The sequence below is a fragment of the Hypanus sabinus genome, chromosome 3, assembly GCF_030144855.1.
Source record: "Hypanus sabinus isolate sHypSab1 chromosome 3, sHypSab1.hap1, whole genome shotgun sequence".
Taxonomy (NCBI): Eukaryota; Metazoa; Chordata; class Chondrichthyes; order Myliobatiformes; family Dasyatidae; genus Hypanus; species Hypanus sabinus.
In genome coordinates this window covers 146,444,519-146,472,434 of record NC_082708.1, presented here as the reverse complement: position 1 = coordinate 146,472,434, position 27,916 = coordinate 146,444,519, and the positions used below count along the sequence as shown (strand labels likewise).

At 41.6% G+C, this 27,916-nt stretch overlaps 1 protein-coding gene across 6 annotated transcripts in view; it reads left to right on the top strand.

The window, feature by feature from the left end:
* The window catches only part of gpat3 (glycerol-3-phosphate acyltransferase 3), an 80,844-nt gene extending 56,272 nt beyond the window's left edge, over positions 1 to 24,572 (top strand). For 4 of the 6 annotated variants that reach the window (XM_059965315.1, XM_059965318.1, XM_059965317.1 and 1 more), the window contains exons 12-13: positions 4,517 to 4,596; positions 24,076 to 24,572. In XM_059965315.1, the coding sequence (XP_059821298.1) occupies positions 4,517 to 4,596; positions 24,076 to 24,304 (309 nt within the window). In that variant the 3' untranslated portion in view covers positions 24,305 to 24,572. Of the gene's footprint in view, positions 1 to 4,516; positions 4,597 to 6,198; positions 9,020 to 24,075 lie in introns of those variants that run through there. The other 2 variants (XM_059965320.1, XM_059965321.1) reach the window with 2 other exon arrangements.
* The last annotated feature ends 3,344 nt before the right edge of the window (positions 24,573 to 27,916 follow it).

The following is a 27,916-nucleotide window of genomic DNA, read 5'->3' as shown; positions in this document are numbered from 1 at the left end:
ATCTAACCAGGATAATAAAAAAAGAACTCATTGCTCTTAAGAAATTACCAAACCTAGAATTTGCTCCACTGTGGCTTTCCCAGAGCTAGTGGTTTTTATTATCTAACTGAGAGGAGAGGGAGGGAGATACAGTGAACTTGTTTGGTATTTGCCATGTGTAACGTAAGCCAGTGTCACACTGTGTTGGGGGTGGCCACATAAAGCTTGTTCATGAGGAGAGGAGAGTGTCTGGTTCCAGACTGCAGAGGTAAGAACCTTTCAGGATTGCTTGTGCGCAAACTTGTACTAAACCCAAGAAAGCATAAAGAGCAGCAAGGCTTGGAGACTGTGAAGAATATCACAAAACGGCTGTAATTGTTGGTCATGATACTTTTTTCTGTAGAAGAGAATACTAAAGGGAATCCAATAGAAATATCCAAAATTATGATGTTTAATGGGGTAAACATTGAGGTACATTGCTGTGGATTTTAATTGATATTATGTAATAAATGGGAGATTCAAGAGGAACTTTGTTATAATGAAAATGGGCAGAATGTGAATACTTACTTGAGACAAATGCCATGCTAGTTATATCCATGAGGGAGGATTCTCTCTGTGGTTTGATGCTTTGGGTGAGAAGGGACTTGTCTGAAGCAGAGGAAAACAAATCAAGCTGCTGGTGCTGGAATCTGAAACAAAAACAGAAATTCAGGAAGAACTTGCTCAGCCAAGCAGCCTCTCACCCTACCTCCTGTGTGGACACCATTTCATTTTCCCGATGTCCTTGTTTGCATTGTATTTGTCCCAATAGTCAGGCTTTTGTTCTGCAGCCTCTCGGTTTCCCCCTCCTTACTGAAACATGGCTCCCTCTCAGTCAGAGTGGACATCATTCATATTTCCCCCTTTTCTTGCTCGTCTCCTCCCACTCACTGATCCTGGTATAGTTCAAGGATAGTGTTCCCTTGGCACGCATCAATTCACTTCTTCCTTTCCAATCACCTAGGGACCAAACCAATTATGCCAGATATAGCAGTGATTCATTGCATTCTCGTGTAGTGCATTTAATGTTCACAGTGTGGTCTCCTCTAGATCGGAGTAAACATCTGCACTCAGTCTCCGAGTGTGATCCTGAGCTTCATTTTGCAAGCTACTTTAATTCTCTGTCTAACTCCAATTCTGAACTGTCCATCTGTGCACAACTCCTCTAGTTCAGTTTGCGAATGACCCAGCACAATCCTAATCACTAGTTTCATGGCACTGTGAACCCTTTGATCAATTGTATTAAAATGGACTTTGTTTTCTTTCTACAGGTGTTCTTTCTTGTTAAAGGGTGTATCTACTTTAGGGACTATTAGACTATAAGAAATAGGAGCAGAATTAGGCCATTCAGCCCATCAAGTCTGCTTCACCATTCCATCATGGCTAATTTATTATTCCTCTCAACCCCATTCTGCCGCCTTCTCGCTGTATGCTTTGAATTCCTGATTAATCAAGGAGCTATCAACTCTGCATCAAATATTCCCAATGACTCGGTCTGCACAACTGTCTTGGCAATGAATTCCACAGATTCACCAATCTCTGGCTAAGGAAATTTTTCCTCATCTCCATTCTGAATGGACGTCTCTCAATTCTGAGGCTGTGCACTCTGGTCCTCGACTACCCCACTATAGGAAACGTACTCTTCACGTCCACTTTAACCATACTTTTCAATATTCAATTGGTTTCAATGAATCATCATCTTTCTTCTAAACTCCAGTAAGTAGAGGCCCAGAGCCTTCAAATACTCCTCATATGTTAACCCTTTGTTACCGGATCATTCTTGTATCTCCTCGAGACCCTCTCTAATGCTGGCACAGCTTTTCCTAGATAAGGGGCCCAGAAAAGCTTACAATACTCTTGTGTGTGGTCTGACCAATGCCTTATAGAGCCTCAGCATAACATCCTTGCTTTTGCTTTCTAGTCCACTCAAAATGAATTCTAACATTGCATTTGTTTTTCTTACCACCGACTCAACCTGCAAGTTAAGCTTTAGGGAATGTTGCAGAGGGACTCCAAAGTACCTCTGCATCTCTTAATTTTAAACTTTTTCCTATTTAGGAAATAAGCCACTCCTTCATTCCTTCTGCCAAAGTGCATGACCATGCACTTCCCCACATTATATTCCATTTGCCATTTCTTTGCACATTCCCTTAATCTGTCTCAGTCCTTCTGCAGACTCCCTGCTTCCTCAACACTACTTGCCCCTCCACCTTTCTTCATATCATCCACAGTCTTGATAACAAAGTCATCAGTTCAAGTCTGCTCCCAACACTGACTGCTGCAGCCAACCAGAAAAGGACCCTTTATTCCCACTCTTTGCTTCCTGACATTTAGCCTGTCTTCTATCCATGCTAGTACCTTTCTTGTAATACCGGTTATTTTGTTAAGCAGCCACAAATGCAGCACCTTGTCAAAGGCCTTCTGAAAATTGAAATAAACAACATCCACCCAGACAAGGAAATGGCATTTGCAGTGGACCTATTTTACCAGTAGGCAAATTAGAGTGGATCCAAGTTGCTTCTCAGACAGGGGTTGATATGTTTAATCACCCAACTCTCAAAACAATTTATTGCAGTAGATGTAAGTATTACTGGGCGATAGTCATTGAGGCAGGTTAGCGCTTTCTTCTTAGGCACTGGTGTAAATGTGCTTGAAGCAGGGCTTCAGGATTGAATCATCTCATAGGCTTTCTACAAATTCTCTCTCTTGGGAATCAACCAGATTTTCCCAACCTACCTGCATATTGAAATTCCTCATGATTATCACAACATTGCCCTTTTCTATCTTCTGTTGTAGTTTGTAGCCCACATCCTGGCTACTCTTCAGAAGCCGGCATATAATTCCCATTAGCATCTTTTTACCCTTGCAGTTTCTTAACTCTACCCACAAGGATTTTACATCTTCCAATGTGGCATCTATATCAACCTTTTCCAAGGATTTGGTTTCATTTTTTTAACCAAGAGATGCCACCCCAGCCCCTCTGCCCACCTGCCTGTTCTCTCGATGCAATATGTATCTGGATGATAAGCTCCCAACTATGAGCTTCTTTCAGCCATGACTCAAGAGATGCCCACATCATCATACCTGCCAGTCTCTAACTGCACCACTAGATCATTTACCTTATTCTATTAACTGTGCACATTCAAATTACCACCTTCAGTCCTGTATTCATCACCCTTTTGGATGTTGGCCCTATGTTACATTTTAACTCATCCCACTGATTGCAATTTTGCTTTATCATCTGCCTGTCCTTTCTCAGAGTATTATTACACATTGAATCTAGTTGTGCACCAATTGCCCCATTATCTATCTTATCATTCTGGTTCCCATACCCCTGTCAAATAAACTTAAACCCTCTCCAACAGCTGTAGCAAACCTGCCTGCAAGGGTATCTGTCCCCCTCAGCCTCAGGTTTAACCTGTCCTTTTTATAAAGATCATACCTTCCCCAGAAATCTGAAATCTGGCCCCCTACACCAATTCTTCAAACACACATTCACCTGCCAAGACATCCTATTCTTATCTTCACTGGCACGTGACACAGGCAGAAATCCAGAGATTACTACCCTGGAGCTCCTGCTTTCCAGCTTTCTGTCCATCTCCCTATATTCTCTCTTCAGGACCTCATCCCTTTTCCTACCTATGCCATTGGTACTAATATTTATAATGACTTCTAGCTGTTCACCCTCCCCCTTTAGAATGCCATAGACCCAATCCAAGACAACCCTGGCACCTGGCAGGCCAGATACCATCTGGATGTGTTTGTCCGTTTCTTGTGAATGCTGTTTACATAATGCTATTTGCCTGTGGTGCTGCTGTAAATAAGTTTTCCATTGCACATTTTGATATGACACCAATTTTGACTTGGTTTATTGACTTTGACTGATCTGTCTTAACTTATTTCTACATGGTCCTTTGTCCTACACCTCACTAACTGCCCTGATCTGCTTTGAACACTGTAAACTCTCCACCCTCTCCCCCAGTTCTGAGGGTTAATGACCTAAAACTTCAACTGGCTTTTCTTTTCATAGGAACTTCCACAGTGAGTTCCTCCAGCATTTTCTGTTTTTATTACGTTCACCATAAACCATTTGGGCCAAAGATCTCCATTCCATTTTGTAAATTTTTTGATGTAAATCAAAGAGTTTAGCAAGTTAACCTGGTTGGAAATCATGTATCTATAACAGATGTAGTTATTGCATTGTCAGAATGCCAATTTACTTACTACAGTCACATAAACCAAGATGCATTGAAACACCTTTTGTATGCCATCCATTCAGATAATTTCAAAACACAGGTATGTGTGTACCATGGTTCACTTTATGCGAGCAAGGTGTACACATCTGCTATTCCAAGATTACCATTGATTTCACTGGATAAAAATCCTTCCAGAGACTACTTGTTGACATTCTTCTTTTATTTAAATGTGAGCCTTTAATTTGTTCTATTAAGTTTTAATTGGTTCCTCTGTAATGATTTTCTCTGTTGTCACCCTACAGGAAGGGGAAGATGCCGTACAGTTTGCCAATCGAGTAAAAGCAGTCATAGCACAGCAAGGAGGCCTTGTGGATCTTGCCTGGTATTTAAACCTAATTGTATGGAGGGTGATAAAAAAAAAGAATAAGTCATTTTATAATTTTCAGATTTTCTTTTAATCTACCCAATTGAAGGGCAGCAAATCCCTTTAGTCATTGGCTGGACCTTGTTGCTGGACTAGCAAATGGCTTTTGCAAATCTTCTCTAGTGTGGGTGGCTGATGGGACAATTGAGGTTAATTGATGGGCAGTGTGAGAGAGAAAAATGCAAAAGGAAGTTAAACCAAGGGAGTGCATACACTGTGAATTATAGGGTCCCAGAAAATGTTGTAGAGCAGAGAGACCTATGGGCACAAGCACGACATAGACAGGGTAGAAGCAGTCCATGGCATGCTGCCTTTATCAACTGGGCATTAAGTGCAAGAGTTGGGATGTCGTGTTACAGCTGTACAAGATGTTGATGTGACTGCACCTGGAATAATGTGTACGGTCCTGGTTCCTATACTAAAGCAAACATGTGATTAATCTTACGATGCAAAAGAGATTTGTAACAGTGTTGCTGGGACTGGAGGCCTGGGGTTATAAGGAGTTACTGGATAGACTGGACTGTTTTTCTTGGAGCAAAAGAGGCTGAGGGGTAACGATAGAGATTCATAAATTACAAGGGGCATAGATAATGCAAATAGTTGCAATCTTTTACCCAATGCAAAGAAGCCTAAGACTAGTAGGGATAGGCTGAAGGTGAGAGCAGAATGATTTAAAGGGGACCTGAGGGATAAGCTTTTCATAAAGAGGGAGGAGGGTGTATGGAGCAAGCTGTTATAAGGAGTGGTAGAGGCTGGTGCAATTACAGCATTTAAAAGAAATTAGAACAGATTCATGGATTGGAAGTGGGATGTGGACCAGACAGAGGCAAAATGGATTTGCTTGGTAGATACCTTGGTCAACAATGACAAGTTGGGATGAAAGGTCTGTTTCTATGGCAGGAAGAAAGATTGAAGATGGGGAATTCAATATTGAGCATGGAAAGTTACAAGAGGTCCTGAAGGAAAATGGAGCTTTGCTCCTCAAGCTTGTGTTGTGTCTTCTTGTAGCTGTGTCAGAAGTTACAAACAGAAATTCACTCTGTGACAGTGAACCGAAGTGACATGCTACTGGAATTATTTATTCTTTTGCACTGAATGTAGGTTACCTGTAAAGCAATTAGCCAATCTACAGAGCATTTGGTTTCTGTAATGTAGAGGAGTCAACACTGAATGCAATACTCTCAAATTGGATGAACTGCTCATGAATTGTTTTTTCACCTTGTAGCACTATTTGAGTCTTAGGATTGTGGAAGGAAGAAGTGAACAATTGGGTGCAGCAGTTCCTGTAGTTGCATGGAAAAATGTCATGAGATGGGGAGAGATAGCTGGAAATGAATGAGTGCTCCAGGGAGTTATGATCCCTGAAAGGGGAGGGGACTATGTCTGGTACTGAATGTTTTTGAAACTGACAAAGGATGGCCATTGAAAGTTGAGGCTGGTGGCATGGAAGGTAAGGACTCTGGAGGAAACTCTGTTCTTGTCCTGTCCAGGAGGAGGGAATAAAGGCAGGTGTGAAAAGTGGTCAAAGGCTCAGTCTATTAAATTTGTTCTTTTGTCTAGGGATGGAGCCCTAAAAAGAGCAAAAGTTAAAGCCAGTTTTAAGGAGCAGCAACAGGAATACTACAGCAAGACACTCGTTTGGGAAAAAAAACAATGAAGAGAAATGAGATGCTTGTCCAGACATCCCTTCTCAGGGTCATAGTTTACATCTTCATGTCACTTGGGTTGATTGAATGTCTTCGTACTATTTTTGTAATATGAGCAAATTTATACACAAAGTCCCAAATAGAAGAGTATCTATAAACGTTAAAGATGCAACTGGGTTTGAGAGACAACTTATGAAAAGCGCAGCTGGACGATCAATATCAATGCATCTTATCCTTTAAAGCAGTGCCCAGGGGTTTAGTAACTGCAATTTGATGGCAAATCTTGGTGCGGATATTCATCCTTGTGTTTCCAAAGATGGCATGCGAAGCAGTGACATTACCCTACTGCCAGCTCCTTTATCACTTCCAAGTAGTGAGCAGCAAAAGAAGCTGGAGACCAAGACTCTGCAACTTTGCCTGTTCCTGTGCAGGCCTTGGCTTTTTGATCAGAAGCTAAGTTTCTAAGAAGCTAATTCCATTTGGTGAAAAAGAAGACAAAATGAAAAGGATCAAAAACAATTCTTATTCTTGTTCATATATTAAGTGGCTTTCTTGTTAACCTGTAGATTGTGTTCACCTCTGTTTGTTGAAGTGATTGATCTTACATTAGAGGAAAGTCTGGAACTGCTGGAATAGGAATTGGCGTCAAGTAAATGGTATCTGCAGCTTATGGATGTTCTTTGACTTAGCAGCATTAGGTGGTAAAGTTGTGTGTTTTAGCCTTGAAGAATATTTTGACTGCCACAGATATTTTCAAAAGAAACTCATTTTTAAATTAAATTAACCTGATAACTGCAGGTTTGTTGAAAGCTGGATAGACTTTTTATTTGGCTAACACAAGTTTTAGAACATTCCCAAAGAGAGTTTAAAACCCTCAAAAAAATCTGCTACTTGATACTCAATTAAGACTTTTGTTTTAGACCAAGCTGATTGTAATCTGCAAATAAGTTATTAAATCAAAAACACACCACAGTATGTGAGTTAATGCCCAATTGTTTTCAAGGCAGGAAAAAGATATGGAGTTTGAAGAAATATTTCCAGTGATGTTTAAACTAAATCTTTGTAGAATTATTTTGTTATCCTTCATTCTGGCTGTCAGTGTCTAATATGTTAGGAAGTTCCTGTGCCAATTTCAGGGACTGCCAAAGATAACAAAAAGCAAAGGATGCTTTCTCAATGGTCAGTGCAATTAATTATTTCTACTATGGTGACAAGTAGTACATTTGTGCATTATTTTATCATAAATTGGGGCAATCCCTGCTTTGTAATTGCAAGTTTGTATCTATTAATGTATTAATTGTATCTTACAATGTGAAACTGGCAAAACCAATTCATTTCACATCACACGGTATCAACATGATATCTCATAAACCTGAAACTGTTTAATATACTTTCTTTTTGTTCTGAAACAAAAATACAGGTAACTGCCTCAGCTGATGAAACAATTTTTTGTATTCACATCTTTCCAACTTATTTATTTTCAATATGGATATAAATGTGTCAATTTTTTTCCTGCTCGAGGGATGGCAAAAGATGTTTTTCCTTACAAGGATATAACAAGTTGCAGATTGCCAGCCATTGAATTCTGACATAAGCTGTGAATAATTGTTAGAAACAGTATTTCTTAAAAATTGTCTTTACTGATTCTTTAACATGTAATCAGATTGAATGTCAGATAGTTGTGAAATTCTAACTAAATTGCAGTTTAATGTAAAAAAAATCCTCACCAGGATACACAAGTAATTAAGATCACAGACTTTACAGTTTGTTAGTCGTGGTATCAAATGCCCTTATTTGAGGTCCTTTGTTGGCAATGTTATGAAGAGATAAAGGATGGTCAAGAAGTGCAGATAGTTTATTGAGTTCTCAGGGATATGGCTGGGCAAGTTTATTGGTTTCCAATGCACAGTTAATTTGGAATTGGTCAATGGTTATTTTGGAAATTAATGGCAAGACACCAGTTTTTGTGGTACTAAAGGCTTTTACGGGTTTATGTTAGATTCTTTTTATAATTTACATTGTGCTGTTAGTATTTTGTGTCTCAAAATTATCACTGAAATACAAAAATTGATAACCAGAGAGAAAGGTAACAAAACAATATTTGGCTAAGCCACCCTAATATTTGGCATATCTATCTGAACCAGATTCTGGAATGTCAGATTTAAGACAAAGCTACCAGGGTAGAAGTGGATGCAGGTGGACCTGAAATGGCGTCTCCTGAGCTTCAAAAGTCTGCCTCAAAGTGATCCTCCCAGGGAAGATAAAACAAGCAATTCCATTTGGGCTGGATAAGATGATGAGTATTCTGGAAAACTGCCAATACAAGCATTAAGTAGGATATGATTTGCCTTTTGTGTATATTCAGCAGTGGAAGCCAGGGAAATGGCTTGTGGTTTTAGTGTCTTGTGCCATGTTGACAACAATGGAACCAAATATTTGGGAGGTAGTAAAATTCACTCACTGCACCTATGCACACACTTGCCATTTGTGACCCTCATTTCTGCTCAAAAGGTTTCATTGAACAAACAGTGATACACTGAATAGGCTGAGAAGCTAATTCCATTAATTACAGAGTAGGATTTTCAGTGTAAATTTGTAAGTCATTATGTTGCTTTTGAAAGTAATAACTGCTTTTATTTTACTGACCATTTTATTTTCTCCAATAGCTTTATACTGGGTGTGTGCTGTTTAAGTGCTGCTGTATATGATTAATAAACAATTGTTCATAACTTTGACTTGCTTTGTTATTGCCACAAGTTTCATTTTATCCACTAGGTAAAGTATGCATTCCAAGGACATTGAGGCGATGTTAATATTATCTAAAACTGGCCAAGGACAGCAGCTGGAATTTAACATGGACTGGTGTGACCAGGGCACGACCTACAGAATAAAAGGAGAGTGTTACAGAGCAGAGAAATCTAGGGATAGAAGTACTTGGCTCCACAAAAGTAGTGACTCAGATAGACAGTGGTGAAGAAGGTGCTTGCCCTCAATGGCCAGGGCACAGAGTACAAGAGGGGTGTCATGCTACAACTGTGCGAGTCCTTAGTGAGACTGCACCTCAAGTATTGTGTGCAATTCTGATCACCTCTTGTAGGATGGATGTCATTGATGCACCATCAATAACTCTCCGAAATGTGAGGCGAGATATTGGCTTTTACTGAACAAGCAGTGAGTGACCACCATACTACATCCTGAAGACTGAGGGCAGGGCTCAGGCCTCAATCGCCTTTATACGGGGTCTGTGGGAGGAGCCACAGGAGCAGTCAACAGTGGGGCGTGTCCAGACAGGTACATGTAGTTCACCACAGTCATTAAGCTGGAAAGGATGCAGGAAAGATTCATAAAGAGGTTACCTGGACTGGATGATTTCAGGTATACAGAGACACTGGATAGGTGAGGGCTCTTTTCCCTGGAGTGTAGGAGGCTAAGGGGTGAACTTATAGAGGTATATAATATAATGAGGAGCTTAGATAAGACGAATGGTTATAGTTTTGTTTTCTCCCCAGGATAGGGGAGTTTAAAACTAAAGGGCATAAGTGTAAGAAGAGAGGGGAAAGATTTAAATTGGATCTGAGGGACAAATATTTCACACATGAGGCAAATCTGAATATGGAACGAGCTTCCAGAGGAAGTGCTAGGAGCGAAATAATTACAACTTTTAAAAGATGTGTGGATATAGTCCAAATGCTGGCAAATGAGACAAGCTCATGATGACGTCACAATGGCACTGGTGATCCACGGTGACATTTTGTGGGCTACGGAAGATACTTCTAAATATACATCTTTCAAATTACTCTCACTGCAATCTGCAGCATGTAATCTCTCTAGAAGCAAAGTACTTTTAAATCAACTTAATGACCTACAGATTTCATAATCGTGTGAAAGGCTTGGGGGACCAGGCAGGTACTGCACCTTTAAGTGGACGAAGGTTCATCGCCATGGCAGGAAGTGGGGGTGGCCCTTACTCCAAACCAGGCTGCAATGCAGAGGGATGAGCCCCCTCTCCACACAGAATCTTGTTAACAAATGTGCAGTTGCTGGAGAACAAAATTGAGGACCTGATGGCAAGATTGCTGTCTCAGGAGGAACTGAGCGATGGTTGTATTCTATGACTGAGCAAGACTTTGCTGTCTCCTAGCATGCCAGATGTAGTGGTCAAACTGGAAGGCTTCTCGATTTTTTTGTATGGACTGAGCTGCCGATTCGGAACAGGCAAAAGGTGGAGGTGCGTGTTTCTTGATGAACTCTCAGTGGTGCTCTAATGTGGTGGTTTTGTTGAATTTGTGTTTCCCCAACCTTAAACACTTAATGGTCAAATGTCATCCATTCTATTTACCAGGGGAGTGATCCTCCATAAGCCTGACCGCAGTTTATGTACTGCCAATGGCCGACTATAATCGAGCACTCCACAAGATCACAAGACAAAGGAGCAGAAATAGGCCATTCAGCCCATCAAGTCTGCTCTGCCACTCCACCATGAGCTAAACTATTCTCCCATCTTGAGATTCTGCATGAAGCCATCTCCAAACAAGAAACAGTCCATCCTGACACATTTCAAATAAAAGTCAGTGACTTCAATCAGGCTAGTTTGAAAAAAAGGCAAACATGAAGAAATCTGCAGATGCTGGAAATTCAAGCAACACACAAAATGCTGGTGGAATGCAGTAGGACAGGCAGCATCTATAGGGAGAAGCGCTGTTGATGTTTCGGGCCAAGACCCTTAGTCAGGACGGGTCTCGGCCCAAAACGTCGACAGCGCCTCTCCTTATAGACACTGCCTGGCCTGCTGCGTTCCACCAGCATTTTATGTGTGTAGTTTGAAGAGAACCCTGGCCAATTACTATCAGCATATAACTTGCAGCACCTGAGGTCCTAACATACTAGACAACTGTTATATAGAGATAAAGAATGCCTACCGTTTCATGCCCAGACCTCATTTCGGTAAATCGGATCATTTGCCTGTACGCTTACCTCCATATGGGCAGAGGCTAAAGAGCAGAACTCCAGATCAGGACAACAAAGAGGTGGTCATGGGAGGCAGAGAAGCAGCTATGGGATTGCTTTGAGTCAGTGGACTAGGCCGTGTTCAAACACTTATCTAGGGATCTGAATGAATACAGCATGGTTAATATGGACTTTCTAAAGTCAGCTGGAGACAAGCGTGTCTCTACTAAATCATTCAGAATATTCCCCAATCAGAAGCCCTGGATGTACCATGAGATCTGCGATCTTCTGAGAGCCAGATCAGAGGCATTCAAGTCTGCTGACTAAGAAAGTTACTCGAGGTCCAAGAATGATGTCTGAAAAGCCATCTCATGGGTGAAGTGGCAATTCCAGACTAAACCTGAATCAGTGAAGGATGGTTTTCAGTTATGGCAGGGCTTGAATACTATCACCTCTTATAAAGTTAATTTTAGTGACATAGGTGACAACATGGCTTCACTTCCAGGTGAGCTCAATCCACCGTTGCTCACTTTAACAATCAAAACATGGAGGAACCACCATGATCTCCCACAGCCTGCAATAATCCTATGGTTTCAGTCCCTGAGGCCGATGTTTGAGCAGCCTTCATGTGGGTGAACCCATGAAAAACATCCGGCTCAGATGGGCTACCAAGTACAACAGACCTGTACTGATCAACTGGCTGGAGTGTTCTCAGATCTTTAACCTCTCACTTTGGCATCCTGAGATACCCACCTGCTTTAAGCAGTCTTCAATTATACCAGTGCCCAAGAAGAACATGGAGACCTATCATCCAGTAGCATTTACATCCACAGTGATGAAGTGTTTTGAGAGATTTGTGATGAAACATATCAAGATGAGTCCATGGTCAGATCAGCCATGATCTTATTGAATGGCAGAACAGGCTTGATGGGCCAGATGGCCTACTCCTGCTCCTATTTCTTATGTACTTATCAACTCCTGTATAGGAAGTGACTTAGACCCATTCCAGTTTGCCTATCGGAACAACAGGTTCACATCAGATGCAATCTTATTGGCTCTTCATTCAACCCTGCAACATCTGGACAGCAATGATACAAAAATCAGGATGATCTTTATCGACTACAGCTTAGCATTCAATACCGTCATCCCCTCAAAATGAATCAATAAGCTCCTAGACGTTGGCCTTAATACCTCTTTGTGCAATTGGATCCTCAATTCCCTCACTTGCTGACCCCAGTCAGATTGGAATGGCAATAACATTTTCTCCACAATTTCCATCAGCACAGCTGCACCGCAGGCTGTGTGCTTAGCTCTCTGCTCTCCTTGCTTTACACTATGGCTAAGCGCAGCTCTAATTTTGATGGCATAGGCTGAATCAAAGGTGGTAATGAATCAGCATATAAAAGGGAGTTTGAAAATCTGGCTGAGTGTTGCCAGAACAACTATCTCTTACTCAATGGCAACAAGACCAAGGACTGGATTATTGATTTCTTGATAATGAAATCAGAGGTCCATGAGCAAGTCCTCATCAGAGTATCAGAGTTTGAGGGGATCAGCAACTTCAAATTCATCAGTGCTATTTTGCCAGAGGACCTGTCCTGGGCCCAGAACGTTAAGTTCAATTACAAAGAAAGCACAGCAGTGCTCTACTTCCTCAGGAGTTTTTGGAGATTCAGTGTGACATCTGGAACTTCAACAAACTTTTATTGATGTGTAGTGGAGAGTACATTGACGCGCTGCTTCACAGCCTGGTATGGAAACACCATTGCATTGAATGGAAAATCCTACAAAAAGTAATGGATATGGCCCAGTCCATTATGTCGAACGCCTTCCCCAGCATTGAGCACATCTACATGAAATGTTGTTGCAGGAAAGCAGCATCCACCATCAGGGATCCCCGCCCCTTGTTCTATTCTCATTGCAGCCATCAGGAAGTATGTACAAGAGTCTCAGAACTCACACCACCAGGTTCAGGAACAATTGTTACCAGTTAACCATCAGGCTCTTAAACTAAAGGGGATAACTTCACTTGATCCATCATTAAAGTGTTCCTACAACCAATGGACTCACATTCAAAGGCTCTTGGTCTCGAGTCTTCAATATTTATTGCTTATTTAGTTATTATTATGATTACTTTCTTTTGTATTTCCACAGTTTATTGTCTTTTGTACATTGCTTGCTGTGATCTTTCATTGATTTTGTTATAGTTTTATTCTATAGATTTATGGAATATGCCTGCAAGAAAATGAATCTCAGGGTTGTATATGTGACATATGCGTATGTACTTAGATAATACATTTATTTTGAACTTTGAACTCAAGCAGGCACTTTGCTGGGCATGATGAGTTGGGCTGTGAAGCCCATTTCTGCACTGTACAGATCTGTCTCTATCTGAGTGGAATCCTGAAAATCTTGGCGAGATCAACAGTTAGATCTAATTTTTGATGAGGATCTAAGTACAAGACTAAATTGCTGTAAATTAATAAGTAACGGTAATATAATGTAAACGTAGGTTTTAACCAAAACCAGAAAATGGGGGACCATAAGATGTAGGAGCAGAATTAGGCTATTCATCCCATTGAACCTGTCCTGCCACTCCATCATGTCTGTTCCATTTCTCTCTCAATCCCATTCTCCTGCCCTCTCCCCATAACCCTTCACACCCTGACTAATCAAGAACATATCAACCTCCGCCTTAAATGCACCCAGTGACCTAGCCTCCACTGCCATCTGTGGCAACAAATTCCACAGATTCACCAACCTCTGGCCAAAGAAATTTCTCCTCATCTCTGTTTCAAACAGATGTCCCTCAATTATGAGGCTATGTACTGTAGTCACAGACCACTCCCCACAATGAAACATCCTCTTCATATCCACGCTATCTAAACCTTACAATATTTGATAGATTTCAATGCAATCCCCCTCATACTTCTACACTCCAGTGAATACAGACCCAGAGCCATCAAAAGCTCCTCACATGAACCTTTCATTCCTGGAATTATTCTTATGAACCTTCTCTGGACTCTCTCCAATGCAGCACATTTTTCTCAGATAAGGGGTCCAAAACTCCCTACAATGCTCCAAGTGCGATCTGACCAATGCCTTTTAAAGCCTCAGCATTACATCCTAGCCTTTGTATACTAGTCCACTCAAACTGCATGCTAAAATTGCATTGGCCCTCCTTACCACTGATTCAACCTGGAAATTAAGCTTTAGGGGATCCAGCATGAGGACTCCAAAGTCCCTCTGCATCACCGATTTTTGAATTTTCTTCCCATTTAGAAAAATGTTCCATTCCTTTATTCCCTCTGCCAAAGTGCATGACCATGCACTTCCCTACATTCTATGCCACTTCTTTGACCATTCCCCTGTCTAAGTTACACACACAAAATGCTGGTGGAACGCAGGCTAGGCAATCACTCCTTGCCTGCTCTCCATCTCCCTCTGGTGCTCCCCTCCCCCTTTCTTTCTCCATAGGCCTCCCGTCCCATGATCTTCTCCTTGGTGATTGTAGGAGTAGCAGGAAGATTATAGCTGGGAGCTTAACATCCAAGTGTACACATTGTATTGAAAGGACAGGAAGGTAGGTAGAAGGGGTGGTGTGGCTCTATTGGTGAAAAATGAAATCAAATCATTGGAAAGAAGTGATACAGGGTTGGAAGGTGTTTGAATTATTGAGGGTTAAGCTAAGGAGCTGCAGGGGTAAAAAGACCCTTTCTCTTCTCGCTGCTGCCATCAGGTAGAAGGTCTGGGAATCTCAGGCACCACCAGGTTCAAGAACAGCTACTACCCCTCAACTATCAGACTCTTGAACAAAACAGGACAATTATACTTATTTAAGGACTGATTTAAGGACTCTGCTATATTGTTATTTCATGCTCGTTATTTATTGCTACTTATTGATATCTGTACTTGCAGTTCATTTGCAGTTTATAGTTCCTGGTGTTTAAGTTTACAGTTACTGTTCTATAGATTTGCTAAGTATGCCCGCAAAAAAAGAACCTCAGGGTTGTATTTGGTGACATGTTGTACTCTGATAATAAATTTTACTCTGAGCTTTGAGCTTTGAACCTTGAGGGGAGTTATATACAGGCCCCCTCCCCAAACAGCAGTAAGGATTTGGTCTACAAATTACAATGGGAGATCAAAAATTCATTGCAAAAGGGCAATGTTACAATAGTCATGGGGTATTTGGATATGCCAGTAGATTGGGAAAATCTGGTTGGTGCTGTAAGCCAAGAAGGAGAACATTGAGAATGCATATGAGATGGCTTTTTAGAGCAGCTTGAGCCCACTAGGGGGATCAGCTATTCTGGATTGGGTGTTGTGCAATGAACCATCATTGATTAGAGTGTTTAAAGTAAAGGAACCCTTAGGGCAAAGAGATCATAATATGATATAATTCACCCTGAAATTTGGAAAGGAGAAGCTATAGTCAGATGTATCAGTATTGCAGTTGAGTAAAGGGAATTACAAAAGCATGAGGGAGGAGCTGGCCCAAATTGACTGGAAAAGAACACTGGCAGGGACGATGGCAGAGCAGCAATGGCTAGAAGTTCTGGAAGCAATTCAGAGGGTGCAGGATATATACATCACAAAGAGAATGAAGGCAAGATGATGTAACAGTGGCTAACAAGACAAGTCAAAGCAAATGTCACTCCACTCTTCAAGAAGGGAGAGAGCCAGAAGAAAAGAAATTATAGACCAGTTAGTCTAACCTCAGTGGTTGGGAAGATGTTGGAGTTGATTGTTAAGGATATGATTGTGCAGTGCTTGGTGGCACATGATAAAATAGGCTGTAGTCAGCATGGTTTCCTTAAAGGAAAATCATGCCTGATGAATCTGTTGTAATTCTTTGAAGAAAGAGCAACAGGGTAGAAAAAAGGAGAATTGTTGAATATTGTGTACTTGGAATTTCAGAAGGCCTTTGACAAGGTACCACAAATGGGGTTGCTTAACAAGTTAAGAGCCCATGGTATTACAGGAAAGATGCAAGGAAGGATAAAGCAGTGGTTGATTGGTAGGAGGTAAAGAGAGAGAACAAATGAAGCCTTTTCTGGTTGGCTGCCAGTGGTGTTCCACAAGGTTCTGTGTTGGGACCACTTCTTTTTACGTTATATGTGAATGATTTAGATGATGGAATTGTTGGCTTTGTTGCAAAGTTTGCAGATGATACTAAGATAGGTGGAAGGGCAGGTAGTTTTAAGGAAGTTGAAAGGCTACAGAAGGAATGGGACAGATTATGAGAATAGATAAAGAAGAGGCAGATGGAATATAATGTTGGGAAGTGTATGGTCATGTACTTTGCAAGAAGAAATAAAAAGGTTGACTATTTCCTTATTGAAGAGAAAATTCAAAAGGCTGAAGTGTAAAAGGACTTGAGAATCCTTGTGCAGGATTCCCTAAAGGTTAATATGTAGTTTGAGTCTGTGTGATGTTAGCATTCATTTCAAGAGGACTAGAATATAAAAGCAAGGATGAAATGTTGAGACATATATAGCACTGGTGAGGCCTCAATTACAGTATTGTGAGCAGTTTTGGGCCCCTTATCTAAGAAAGGATGTGCTGACATTGGAAAGGGTTTAAAGGAGGTTCACAAAGATGATTCCAGGATTGAAAGGCTTTGCAAATGAAGAGTGTTTGATAGCTCTGTGCCTGTACTCAGTGAAATTCAGAAGAATAAGGGGTGATCTCATTGAAACCTATCAAATGTTGAAAGGCCTTGATAGAGGGGATGTGGCGAGGCTGCTTTCTATGTAGGGCAGTCTAAGACCAGAGGACACTACCTCAGAATAGAGGGACATCTTTTTAGAATGGAGATGAGGAGCTATTTATTTAGCCAGACAATGGCGAATCTGTGGAATTCATTGCCACAGGTAGCTGTGGAAGCTAAGTTGTTGGGTATTTTTAAGGCAGAGGTTGATAGAGTTTTTACTTGTCAGGGCAGAGAAGGACATGGGGAGAAGGCAGGAGATTGGGGCTGAGAGAGAAAATGAATCGGCCATGATGAAATGGTGCAGTAGACTTGATGGACCAAATGGCCTAATTCTGCTTCTACGTCTTATGGTCTTAAGTGGTTCTGACAGCTCTGGACAGCTTCGTTTGGATATGTTGACATCCCAAACAGTGCCTGGTGAGCCTCATTGGACAATGTGGATCATAATGTTTGAGTACAGTGTCTGATGTCATCATTTCTTTTACCTTTTTGAAAGCCGCCTCACACTGCCTTGCCCATTGCCATTCCTTCCTGATTTGTAGTCATGAGTTCAAAGGGTGGAGCGCAGCAGCCAAGTTTGGCAGGAAACTGTTACAGTAATCAACAAATCCTAAAAAAGACCACAACTATGACACATCTTTTGGCCTTGGGGCATCCACCAGCACTTGAATTTTCTCAGCACACTTGTGTAATCTTTGTACATCAATAGTGTGATCACAGTAAGTGATGTTGGGTTTAAATAATTCACATTTGCTGCTTCAGGCTCTGAGCCCATAACCTTCTAATCTTTTTAGTACTGTCCTGAGCTTTTGGAGATGTTTCTTGTCATCCTTGCCAGACTCCACTAGTCAGACTCCATCCTAGTCAGACTCCACTTGGAGTACTGTGCTCAGTTCTGGTCACCACACTACGGAAAGGATGTGGAAACCATAGAAAGGGAGCAGAAGTGATTTACAAGGATGTTGCCTGGATCAGGGAGCATGCTTTATGAGAATAGGTTGAGTGAACTCAGCCTTTTCTCCTTGGAGTGATGGAGGATGAGAGGTGACCTGATAAAGGTGTATAAAATGAGGAGAGGCATTGATCGTATGGATGGTCAGAGGCTTTATCCCAGAGCTGAAATGGTTGCCACAAGAGGACACAGGTTTAAGGTGCTGGGGAGTAGGTACAGAGGAGATGTCAGGGGTAAGTTTTTTACTCAGAGAGTGGTGAGTGTGTGGAATGGGCTGCTGGCAACGGTGGTGGAGGTGGATACGATAAGGTCTTTTAACAGACTTTTGGATAGGTACATGGAGCTTAGAAAAATAGAGAGCTATAGGTAAGTCTAGTAATTTCTAAGGTGGGGACATGTTCAGCACAACTTTGTGGGCCAAAGGCCCTGTATTGTGCTGTAGGTTTTCTATGTATATAGCTTTCTGCCAGACTGCAGGTGCATATGCTGCTCCAAAAATAAGCGTATTATAATGATAAAACCCTTTCTGAGTGTTTCTGGTAAGATCCACTTTCAGTACTGGGTTAATAGTGACCTTAAGATCACCACAGATCCTGACAGACTCATTCTTCTGGGATCATTGGCGTTGCCCATTGGCTCCACTCAAACTTGGAAAGGATTCCTTCAGCTTCCATGTGCTTACTGGCTACATTATCACAGATGGTACAAGGAACCAGAAAGGCTTTTTAAAACCTGCATGTGGCATTTTCTTTTAACACTCTTCTACCTATGTTACGTTTGAGTTTTCCAATGCCATCCTTGAACACTGCTGCGATATCATCCAGTACTTTACTTAATTCCCTTTTGGTTGACTTTACTGCAATGGCTGTCGCATGCAAATGGTAGATAGATCTTCAGTCAAGTTGTAGTTGTCTCAGCCAATCAAGATCCCACAATGATGGCACTCCTGTTATTACCACATGCAAGCTCAATGTGGCTTGCCTCGCTGTTACAAGTGTCTTTGCACCAGAGTTATATTTTCTCTGGTGTAAGTTCTTAGTTGGATATCTGCAGGTTTCAATTTAGTTTCCCTGGAAATGCCATTTTAACTCATTTTGTGAAAAGACTGCAACAGCCGAGACAGTGTCCGATTCCATTTTAATTAATTTGCCATTACTTCTAGTTAAGCTATATTGCTTGTCTCTTGTTAGTTTTCACACTGTAAATCTCGGTTACCTCATACTGTGTCACTCTCACCCCATCATACTTTAGATCAACAGCATGCAGATTTGTGCTCTTTATGGAACTGCAACTTGACTATCTATCTTTTTCTCTTCACTGTGTGTGTCCTATATTGTTGCATCTTATGCAAGTTTCACATTTGAATCTGCATTGGTCTGGTGTATGTGACCCCCTATCAAAATAGTAACACAATTTGTTCAGCCAGCCTAGTTTCCATTAAGACGATGCAATTTTATTCACATTTACTTTCCATCTTGGCTACAACTCAGTTGCATCTCTGTCTGCTGTTTCCATTTATACAGCTATTTCAACCATTACTTTAAATTACGTTGTGCTTCACCTAGGAAGCATTTTTGAATGCTTTCTTGTAAGATTCCACAAACTAAACAATTGCTTAGTGCCTCATTAAGGCCATCACTGAACTGACAATGCTCAATCTTTTCAATTCAGCCACATATATTGAAATGGACACCGCTTCCTTTTGATTCCACTTATGAAATTAAAAGCATTCTGCATCAATTCTAAATGTTACTGGATTACTTTCATGATATTAGCAAAGCTCATTTCAGCTGACTTGATTGGAGCAGTCAAACTTCTAAGCAAACTTTCTGCCTTTAAACCCAATGCACTCAGTAAAACAGCCACGAGCTTCTCTTTGGCTTTAAAATGCTGTCAATTCGATCAGTATGCATATTCCAGTTACTTCTTGTGCAATCGAACATGTCTATCTTTCTAATTTTGCCAGCCATTTCTGTTCGTTGTTATTTGTAATTATTATCACCTAGTACGCACTGTTTATGAACCTGTGAATTTGTCTGTTTCTGCCTTTTTATGAACGCAATCATCTCACAGTGCTTCAACATCTGAGGTTCATTTAAAACTTTCTCATTGTCACTGGTAAGTTTTGTAACTCCAAAACATAAAACTAATTGAAAGGAAATCAAGGGAGCCTGAGAGACACGTGTCTTAGTTTCATTTTACTTCTAACGAGAAATGCACATACGACATGGTGGTGTGTTGATATATGACATTCACATAACCCATAATGGACTATTTAAGTCAACAAGAATGGTCAATCAAATAATATATTTGCAATATCACTCAATTATTACTAAAATATTAAATACACAAGAAGATAACTGTTTCTAAGGATTCTTTTACCTTAAGTTTCCTAATCAAATCTGGGTCATTACATAACATCCAATCCAGGAATTGCCTTTCCCCTAGTGGGATCAACCACAAGCTGTTCTAAAAGCAGCATTCAACAAGTTCCCTCTCTTGGTATCTAACTCAAATCAGATTTCCCCAATCTATCTGCATATTGAAATCGCCCATGATTATTGCAACATTGCCCTTTTTATGTGCATTTTCTATCTCCCATTGTAGTTTGTAGCCCACATCCTGCTACAGTTCAAAGGCCTGTATAGATCTCATCTGAGTCTTTTTACCCTTGCAGTTTCCTAGCTCCACCCACAAGGATCAGACATTTTTTTGATCCTAAGCAATGTTTTTCTAATAATTTGGTTTCATTTTTTTACAAATACAGCCACTGCCTTCTGTGCATTCAAACGTAACATCTTCAGTGCTGTATTCATCACCTTTTTTGATCACACTTTAACTCATCTTAGTGACTGCAATATTGCCCTATAATCTGCCTGTTCTTTCCCACAATCTCACTATGCACAGCTTCTACACCTATATCAACTGCCCCAATCTCAGCCCCATCCCTCTGCCAAAAGATTTTAACCCCTCCACAACAGCCTGAACAAACCTTCCCACAAGTATATTGGTTCTTCTCAGCTTCGGGTGTAACTCATCCTTTTTATGCAGACCATACCTTCCCTGGAATAGATCCTTATGATGCAGGAATCTGAATCCCTGACCCCTGCACTGATTCTTCAACCACACCTTTATCTGTCAAATCATCCTCTTCTTACCCTCACTGGCACGTAGCACAGGCAGCAATCTAGAAATTACTATCCCAGATGTCCTGCTCTTCAGCTTTCTGCCTCACTCCCTATATTTTCTTCTCAGGACCTCCTCTCGTTTCCTACCTACTGTATGTCGTTGGTACCAATAAGTGCCATGACTCACACATTCACTCTTCCCCTTTAGAATCTGTGGATCTGATCTGAGACATCCCTGACCCTGGCACCTGGGAGGCAACAAACCATCTGGGTGTCTCTTTCATGTTCACAGAATCTGCTCCTCTGATTATGGAATCCTCTGCACTCCTTTTCTCCCCACTTCCCTTTTGAGCCCCAGAGCCAAACTCAGTGCCAGAGACCCAGTCACTGCAGCTTCTTCCTGGTAGGTCATTCCCCCTCTCCCCAATGTTATCCAAAGCAGTATACTTATTATTGTGAGGAATGGCCACAGAGGTCCTCTGCACTAGCTACCTGTTCTATTTCCCTTTTCTCAGTCATGCAAAGACTTGACTCCTGTAATGTAGGGAGTGACCATCTCGCTCTAGTTCCTATCTAGCAGCTCCTCATTCTCCTGTATGAGCCAAAGATTATCGAGCTGAAGTTCCCGTTCCTAAGGACCTTCAGCTTGATGCATTTTGTACAGATGGAGGTCTACCAAACTTCCCACATTTCAAATAATGGACATGCCACTAAATTTAGATCCATACTCAGTGCACAAGTTATGAACTAACAGAAAAACTTACCTGTAGCTTCTTACTTATTTAGAACCTCCACCCGTGCTTGCCCAAGCCTGTTCCCATCTCAGTATGCAGAGCCAAAGCCGGGCCACTCTAACAGTGCCCCACTCCAACAATGGCTGCTTGACTACACCTTTCTTCTCATTGGCCCTGCGCTGATTTGTCACCTGCTGAGAAAAAGCCAAAAAGTACCCAAACTCTTTTTAAATCTTGCATTGCTTCACCAATGCATGATCTGTTGTGCTGATTGGTGCTTACCTCTGAGTGGTTCCATCATGGCCTGGTATGGGAACACCAATACACTTGAATGGAATAGCCTACTAAAAGTAATGGATACAGCTCAGACCACTAAAGGTAAAGCCCTCGTCACCACTGAGCACATCTGCAAGGAGCACTGTTGCAGGAAAGCAGCATCTATCATCAAGGAACCCTACCATATTCTTTCCTTGCCATCAGGAAGGAGGCACAGGCGCCTTAAATCCCCATCACTAGATTCAGGAACAGTTATTTCCCATCAACCATCAGGCTCTTGAAGCAAAGGGGATAACTTCACTCACCACAACATTGAACTGATTCCGCAACCCATGAACTCACTTTCAAGGACTCTACGTCATGTTCTCCATATTTATTGCATATTTATTCATTATTATTATTTTGTTTTTTCCCTCTTTTTATATTTGCGCAGTTTGTTGTATTTTGCAGTGGTTGTTTGTCTTTGTTTTGTGCAGATTTTCATTGGTTCTATTGTGTTTCTTTGTATTTGCTGTGAATGCACACAAGGAATTTAATCTCAGGGTAGCATATGGTGACATATGTGTACTTTGTTAATAAATTTACTTTGAACCAATTGCTTTTCAGGTTGGAAGGCACGGGCCTTGATTGAGTCACCGGATGCTAAACGACAGGTTCCCACCTCCACACTTTAAAATGCTGGTCAGCAGACTCCAGAGCTTATAATTGGGTTGCATTTGATTAAAGGGGCTCATTTGAAAAATACTGATGTAAACAGATGTTGAAACCATGGAGAACAGCCAATCAAATGAAATTTCAGTTGTGAATTCAAGATCAGAGGTCTTACTTGTTAGAAGGTCTTCCTTGCATTGGATCTTGACCAGAATTTACAATTCCTCTTGACAGCTTTTGTATTTCTAATGACCCTTTACTATTTGCTGCACTCTCAACACTTCTGCAATTTAATAGTTCTTGCCTTCAACCCTATCATTGAATTCCTCCCTCCACAGATTTTGCCAGTCCTGCTGAGCACTGCACCTGTGTAATGTTCTATCTTTAATGCAGATTTCCAATGTGTCCAGCATTTATTTGTTACACCAGAGAATGACAATTAGTTTCTAAAAACTGAATTTACTTTTTTAATCTTAAATCTTGGGTTACCCTAAGCAAAATTCAAGATAAGCAATAGAAGAACTACAATTATGCATTTTTCCATTTATTTTCCATTACAAAGGAAATGCATGGATCCAAAATTTGGATTGATGCATTGGGATGTTGGACGCTGCATCAAAGGATATAAAATGAATCAACATGCTCCTTAGATTGCCAACTTTGTTGGTAGGCATGATTAATCTTTCTTTGTAAGATGTTGGAAAGAAAAGTGTGTGTGAACTTTTCTCAGCAACAGAATAAATTAAAGACAAAAAAATGGCATTTTGGAATTCAAATTGGGAAATAAAATCTTGGTTAAAGGGTGATCTCTGATGTAACATTTATGCTTTGATGTTACACAATGCTAGCCAAGAGTTTGTTATCTGTGATTTGTTTTTTTTAAATAGGAAATGTTTATATTTTGCCAGTTTCATTGATGGGTTTCAGTCTGTTTCTGATACAAAGTAGTTTGAACCCACTGGAAGCTTCTGTGAACTAGTTCAGAGCTATGAGGCTAGAAGTGGAGAACAGAGTTGAAAGGAACAATGGAAGAAACTTAGATATCAGTGTTGAAATATTGTGAACAAGAATGGAGTTTCCCAAGGTTCAATCAAAGCTTAATCCTGAACTTTGCATTAAGTTGAAGAAAAATGACTGAACTACAGGAATTGGTGCAAAAGTGAAAATCAGGGCACAATACATAATGATAAATAACAGGACGTTCTAGAGTTGATGCACCTTACCCTCTACACTGAGTGTATGGTGGATCACTCAGTTGAATTTGGCAAGATGTCTGTATGAATGGAGGAGTTTAGGAGGATTAATAGAGCCTAACAGTGACTCCTTTGCTTGCATCTTCGGAATCAGCTCTATTTCCGTCTTCAATATCTCTATTTGTCCCTTTCAGGGTTCTTTTGAAGACCGTGACCTGGAATTACACACTGACTACAGTTCTTTGCGGGAATAGGACCCACTTTCGCTGTTTCATGAATGGCCATTATTCGGCACGCCAAGGGCTTGGCCTAAGAGCTTCGCTCAGCTTTGGAGGACTGAGATTTTGTGGCCTGGAGACGGGGGGAATCGGAGGTTGGTGTCCGGGCAGAAGACCGGTGTATCATGGGAGATGGAAGATCTAAGGCTGTGTGCCCAGAGACCTGAGATCTTTGGGCACAGAGCTTGCAAAAAGTGACACAACAGACTTTTAACATTGTAAACCAGCGAGTTGTTTGTTGTGTCTCCCCTCTTGCTCTGAAACAAAGACCTCTCGTTCTCCCGTATTAGGGAGGGAGAGAGCTGGTGGTATGTCAAATACCGGATGAACATGTAGTCTTTGGAGTACTTCAAGTCTGTGTCTTTGCTTTGCTCACACTTGAGTGCTCGGTGGTGGGTGCTGATGCTTTTCTTTGCCAGTGGGGGGAGGCGGGATTGTTGCTTGTTGCTGCTTACGTGACGGAGGGAGGGGAGATGGAGGGGGGACTTAGGGATTCCAACATTTAACTGTCATTTATTCTTTGGGGCACCTCTGTTTTTGTGGATGGTTGCGAAAAAAATGCATTTCAGGATGTATATTGTATACATTTCTCTGACATTAAATGTACCTTTGAAACTTTGAAACCTTTGAATAATTACATCAGGTAGGATTGGATAGATTCCAGCCTGCGCATTGCGGGTGTACTTGTGCTGGCCCTATGACTGTGCTATGATTTTGTGCCTGTGATCCCAGCCCTAAGGTCCTGCTAACTTTGCCACTGCATCTCTAAGCAGGTTCTGAGTTGGAACTAAGGCTTCACCAATGGAACGTTTTGAGACTGATAGCTAGCATGATCAGAAAACCTTTTCATTGCAAATTTCTCTGGTGATCAAAAAACGCAGGAAGTATGTGAAAACACAATTCTTAAAAATGAAAAAAAACAAACACATGAAGCTATTAAACTATGAAACAAAAAATATTGTCAATGAAAGCTGGCAAACCCAGTGAAAGGGCTGCACAGATACACCAACAGTGGCTAGTGTTAAGCAGTTATGAAAAGACTCATCAACTAACAGCACACCTCAGGGCTTAAAGTAGACATCCATAAAGATCTACCACAAAGCAGCAGTTCCTGATGGATCCACTGATTGTTCACTTCTGAGAACATGTTTCTAACAATCCAGGATTTTGAATTGTATGACATATGAAGCGCCAGTAGCATTACAATGTTTACTTTTTAACTTGTGTTGTAAATAAGCCTTATTGTTTGTTAATTTATTTGTGGTAATATTACTTTATGTGTTGTGTGTGTGAGTTATATGTGCTGTTTTGTGCACCTTAGCCTGGAGGAATGCTGGCTTGTGTACGGTTGATTGACCAACTGAACTTGAACTTGAATTGTTTTAGAGAGAGGGGGTTCATCAGCAGCAGTAGCTCTTGGACCTTGATATAACCTCATTATCTACTGGATCCCCTAGCTATAAGCACCTTGGAAGATCAAACTTTAAATTGGAGTAAACACAAAATATTTCTCTCCTCTTTCTCAATCCCTTGGTCTCCATCTCCGGAGACAGACTATCCACTGACATCTTCTATAAACCGAATGACTCTCATAAATACCTCGACAATACTTCTTCCCAACCCGCCACGTGCAAAAATGCTATTCCCTATTCCCAGTTCCTCCGTCTCCGCCGCATCTGCTCCCAGGACGAGGCCTTCCGTTCCAGGACATCTCAAATGTCCTCTTTCTTTAAGGATCCTGGTTTCCCTTCTGCCGTCATCAATGATGTCCTCACCCACATCTCCTTCATCTCCAGCACTTTGGCCCTCACCCCATCCTTCCGTCACCACAACAGGGACAGAGTTTCGCTTGTCCTCACCTACCACCCCACCAGCCTCCGGATCCAACACATTATCCTCTGCAACTTGCGCCACCTTCAACAGGACCCCACCACTAAGCACATCTTTCCCTCTTTACCCCTCTCTGCTTTCCGCAGGGGTCGTTCCCTCAGTGACTGCCTGGTCCACACGTCCCTCCCCACAGATCTCCCACCTGGCACTTATCCCTGCAAGCATAAACGCTACACCTGTCCCTACACCTCCTCTCTTACCACCATTCAGGGCCTCAAACAGTCCTTCCAGGTGAGGCAACACTTCACTTATGAGCCTGTTGGGGCCATCTATTACATCCGGTTCTCCCACTGTGGCCTCCTCTACATCGGTGAGACCCGACGCAGATTGGGGGACCGCTTCGTTGAGCACCTCCACTCCATCTGCCACAACAGACAGGATCTCCCGGTTTCTACCCACTTCAACTCTGCTTCACATTCCCATTTGATATGTCCATACATCCTCTACTGCCATGATGAGGCCAAACTCAGGGTGGAGGAGCACCCTGAGTTTGGCCTGAACATTGAAATCTCCAGCTTCTGGTAATTCCCTCCCTCTCCCTTTCCCCATCCCAGTTTCCCTCTGCCTCCTCCTCCAGCTGCCTGTCACCACTCTCATGATTCTGCCTTCTTCTACTACCCATAGTGCTTTCCCCTTACATTCCTTCTTCACCTCTCCAGCCTATCCCCTCCCTGCTTCCCCTCCCCCCGCTTGATCTTTCCCCTTACTGGTTTTTCACCTGGCACCTACCAGCCTCCTTCCCACCCTCCTCCCACCTTTTTTATAGGGCCTCTGCTCCCTCCCTCTTTAGTCCTGACAAAGGTCTTGGCCTGAAATGTTGACTGTTTGTTTCCACGGATGCTGCCTGACCCGCTAAGTTCCTCCAGCATGTTGTACGTGTTGAAAGTGGAGTACATTGTCAATGGCAGGATTCTCCGTAGTGTAAAGAAACTGAGGATCTTGGGGTCCAAGTCCATAGGTCCCACAATGTTGATCAGTTGGTTAAGAAGGCCTATGATGTGTTGGCCTTTGTTAGTTGAGGGATTGAGTTCAAGAACCATGAGGTAATGTTGCAGCTCTATAAAACTCTGGTTGGAGTACACGAAAAGTACTGTGTTCATTTCTGTCCGCCTCATTATTAGAGGATGTTTAAGAAAGGCTTTAAGGCTTTATATAGCTGGGAAATTATAGGTTGGAGAGCCTGACATCAGTACTGGGTAAATATTGGAAAGTAATCCAAGGGACTGGATATATAAATATTTGGATAGACAGATAGTCAACATGACTTTATGCGTGGTAAGTTGTGTCTAACCAAACTTATAGAGTTTCTCAAAGAAGTTACCATGAAAGTTGATGAAGGCAAAGCAATGGATGTTGTCTACATGGACTTTAGCAAGGCCTTTGACAAGGTCTGTCATGGAAGATTGGTCAAGATGATTCATGTGCTTGGCTTTCAAAATGAAGAAGTAAATTGGATTCAACTTTGGCTTAGTAAGAAAAACCAGAGAGTGATAATATGTACAACACACTGGAGGAACTCAGTAGGTCGGACAGCATCCATGGAAATGAGCAGTCAACATTTCGGGCCGAGACCCTTCGTCAGAAGTCATGAAGGGTCTCGACCCAAAACGCTGACTGCTAGTTTCCATGGATGCTGTCCGACCTACTGAGTTCCTCCAGCTTGTTGTACGTGTTGCTTTGACCACAGCATCTGCAGTGCACTTTGTGTTTAGAGAGTGAAAATAGATGGTTGGCTTTCTGACTGGAGGCCTGTGACCAGTGGTGTGCCGCAGAGATTGGTACTGGGTTTATTTTAGTTTGTTATCTTTATCAACAATCTGGATGATAATGTAATGAACTGGATCAGCAAAATGGGCTGAAAAATGGC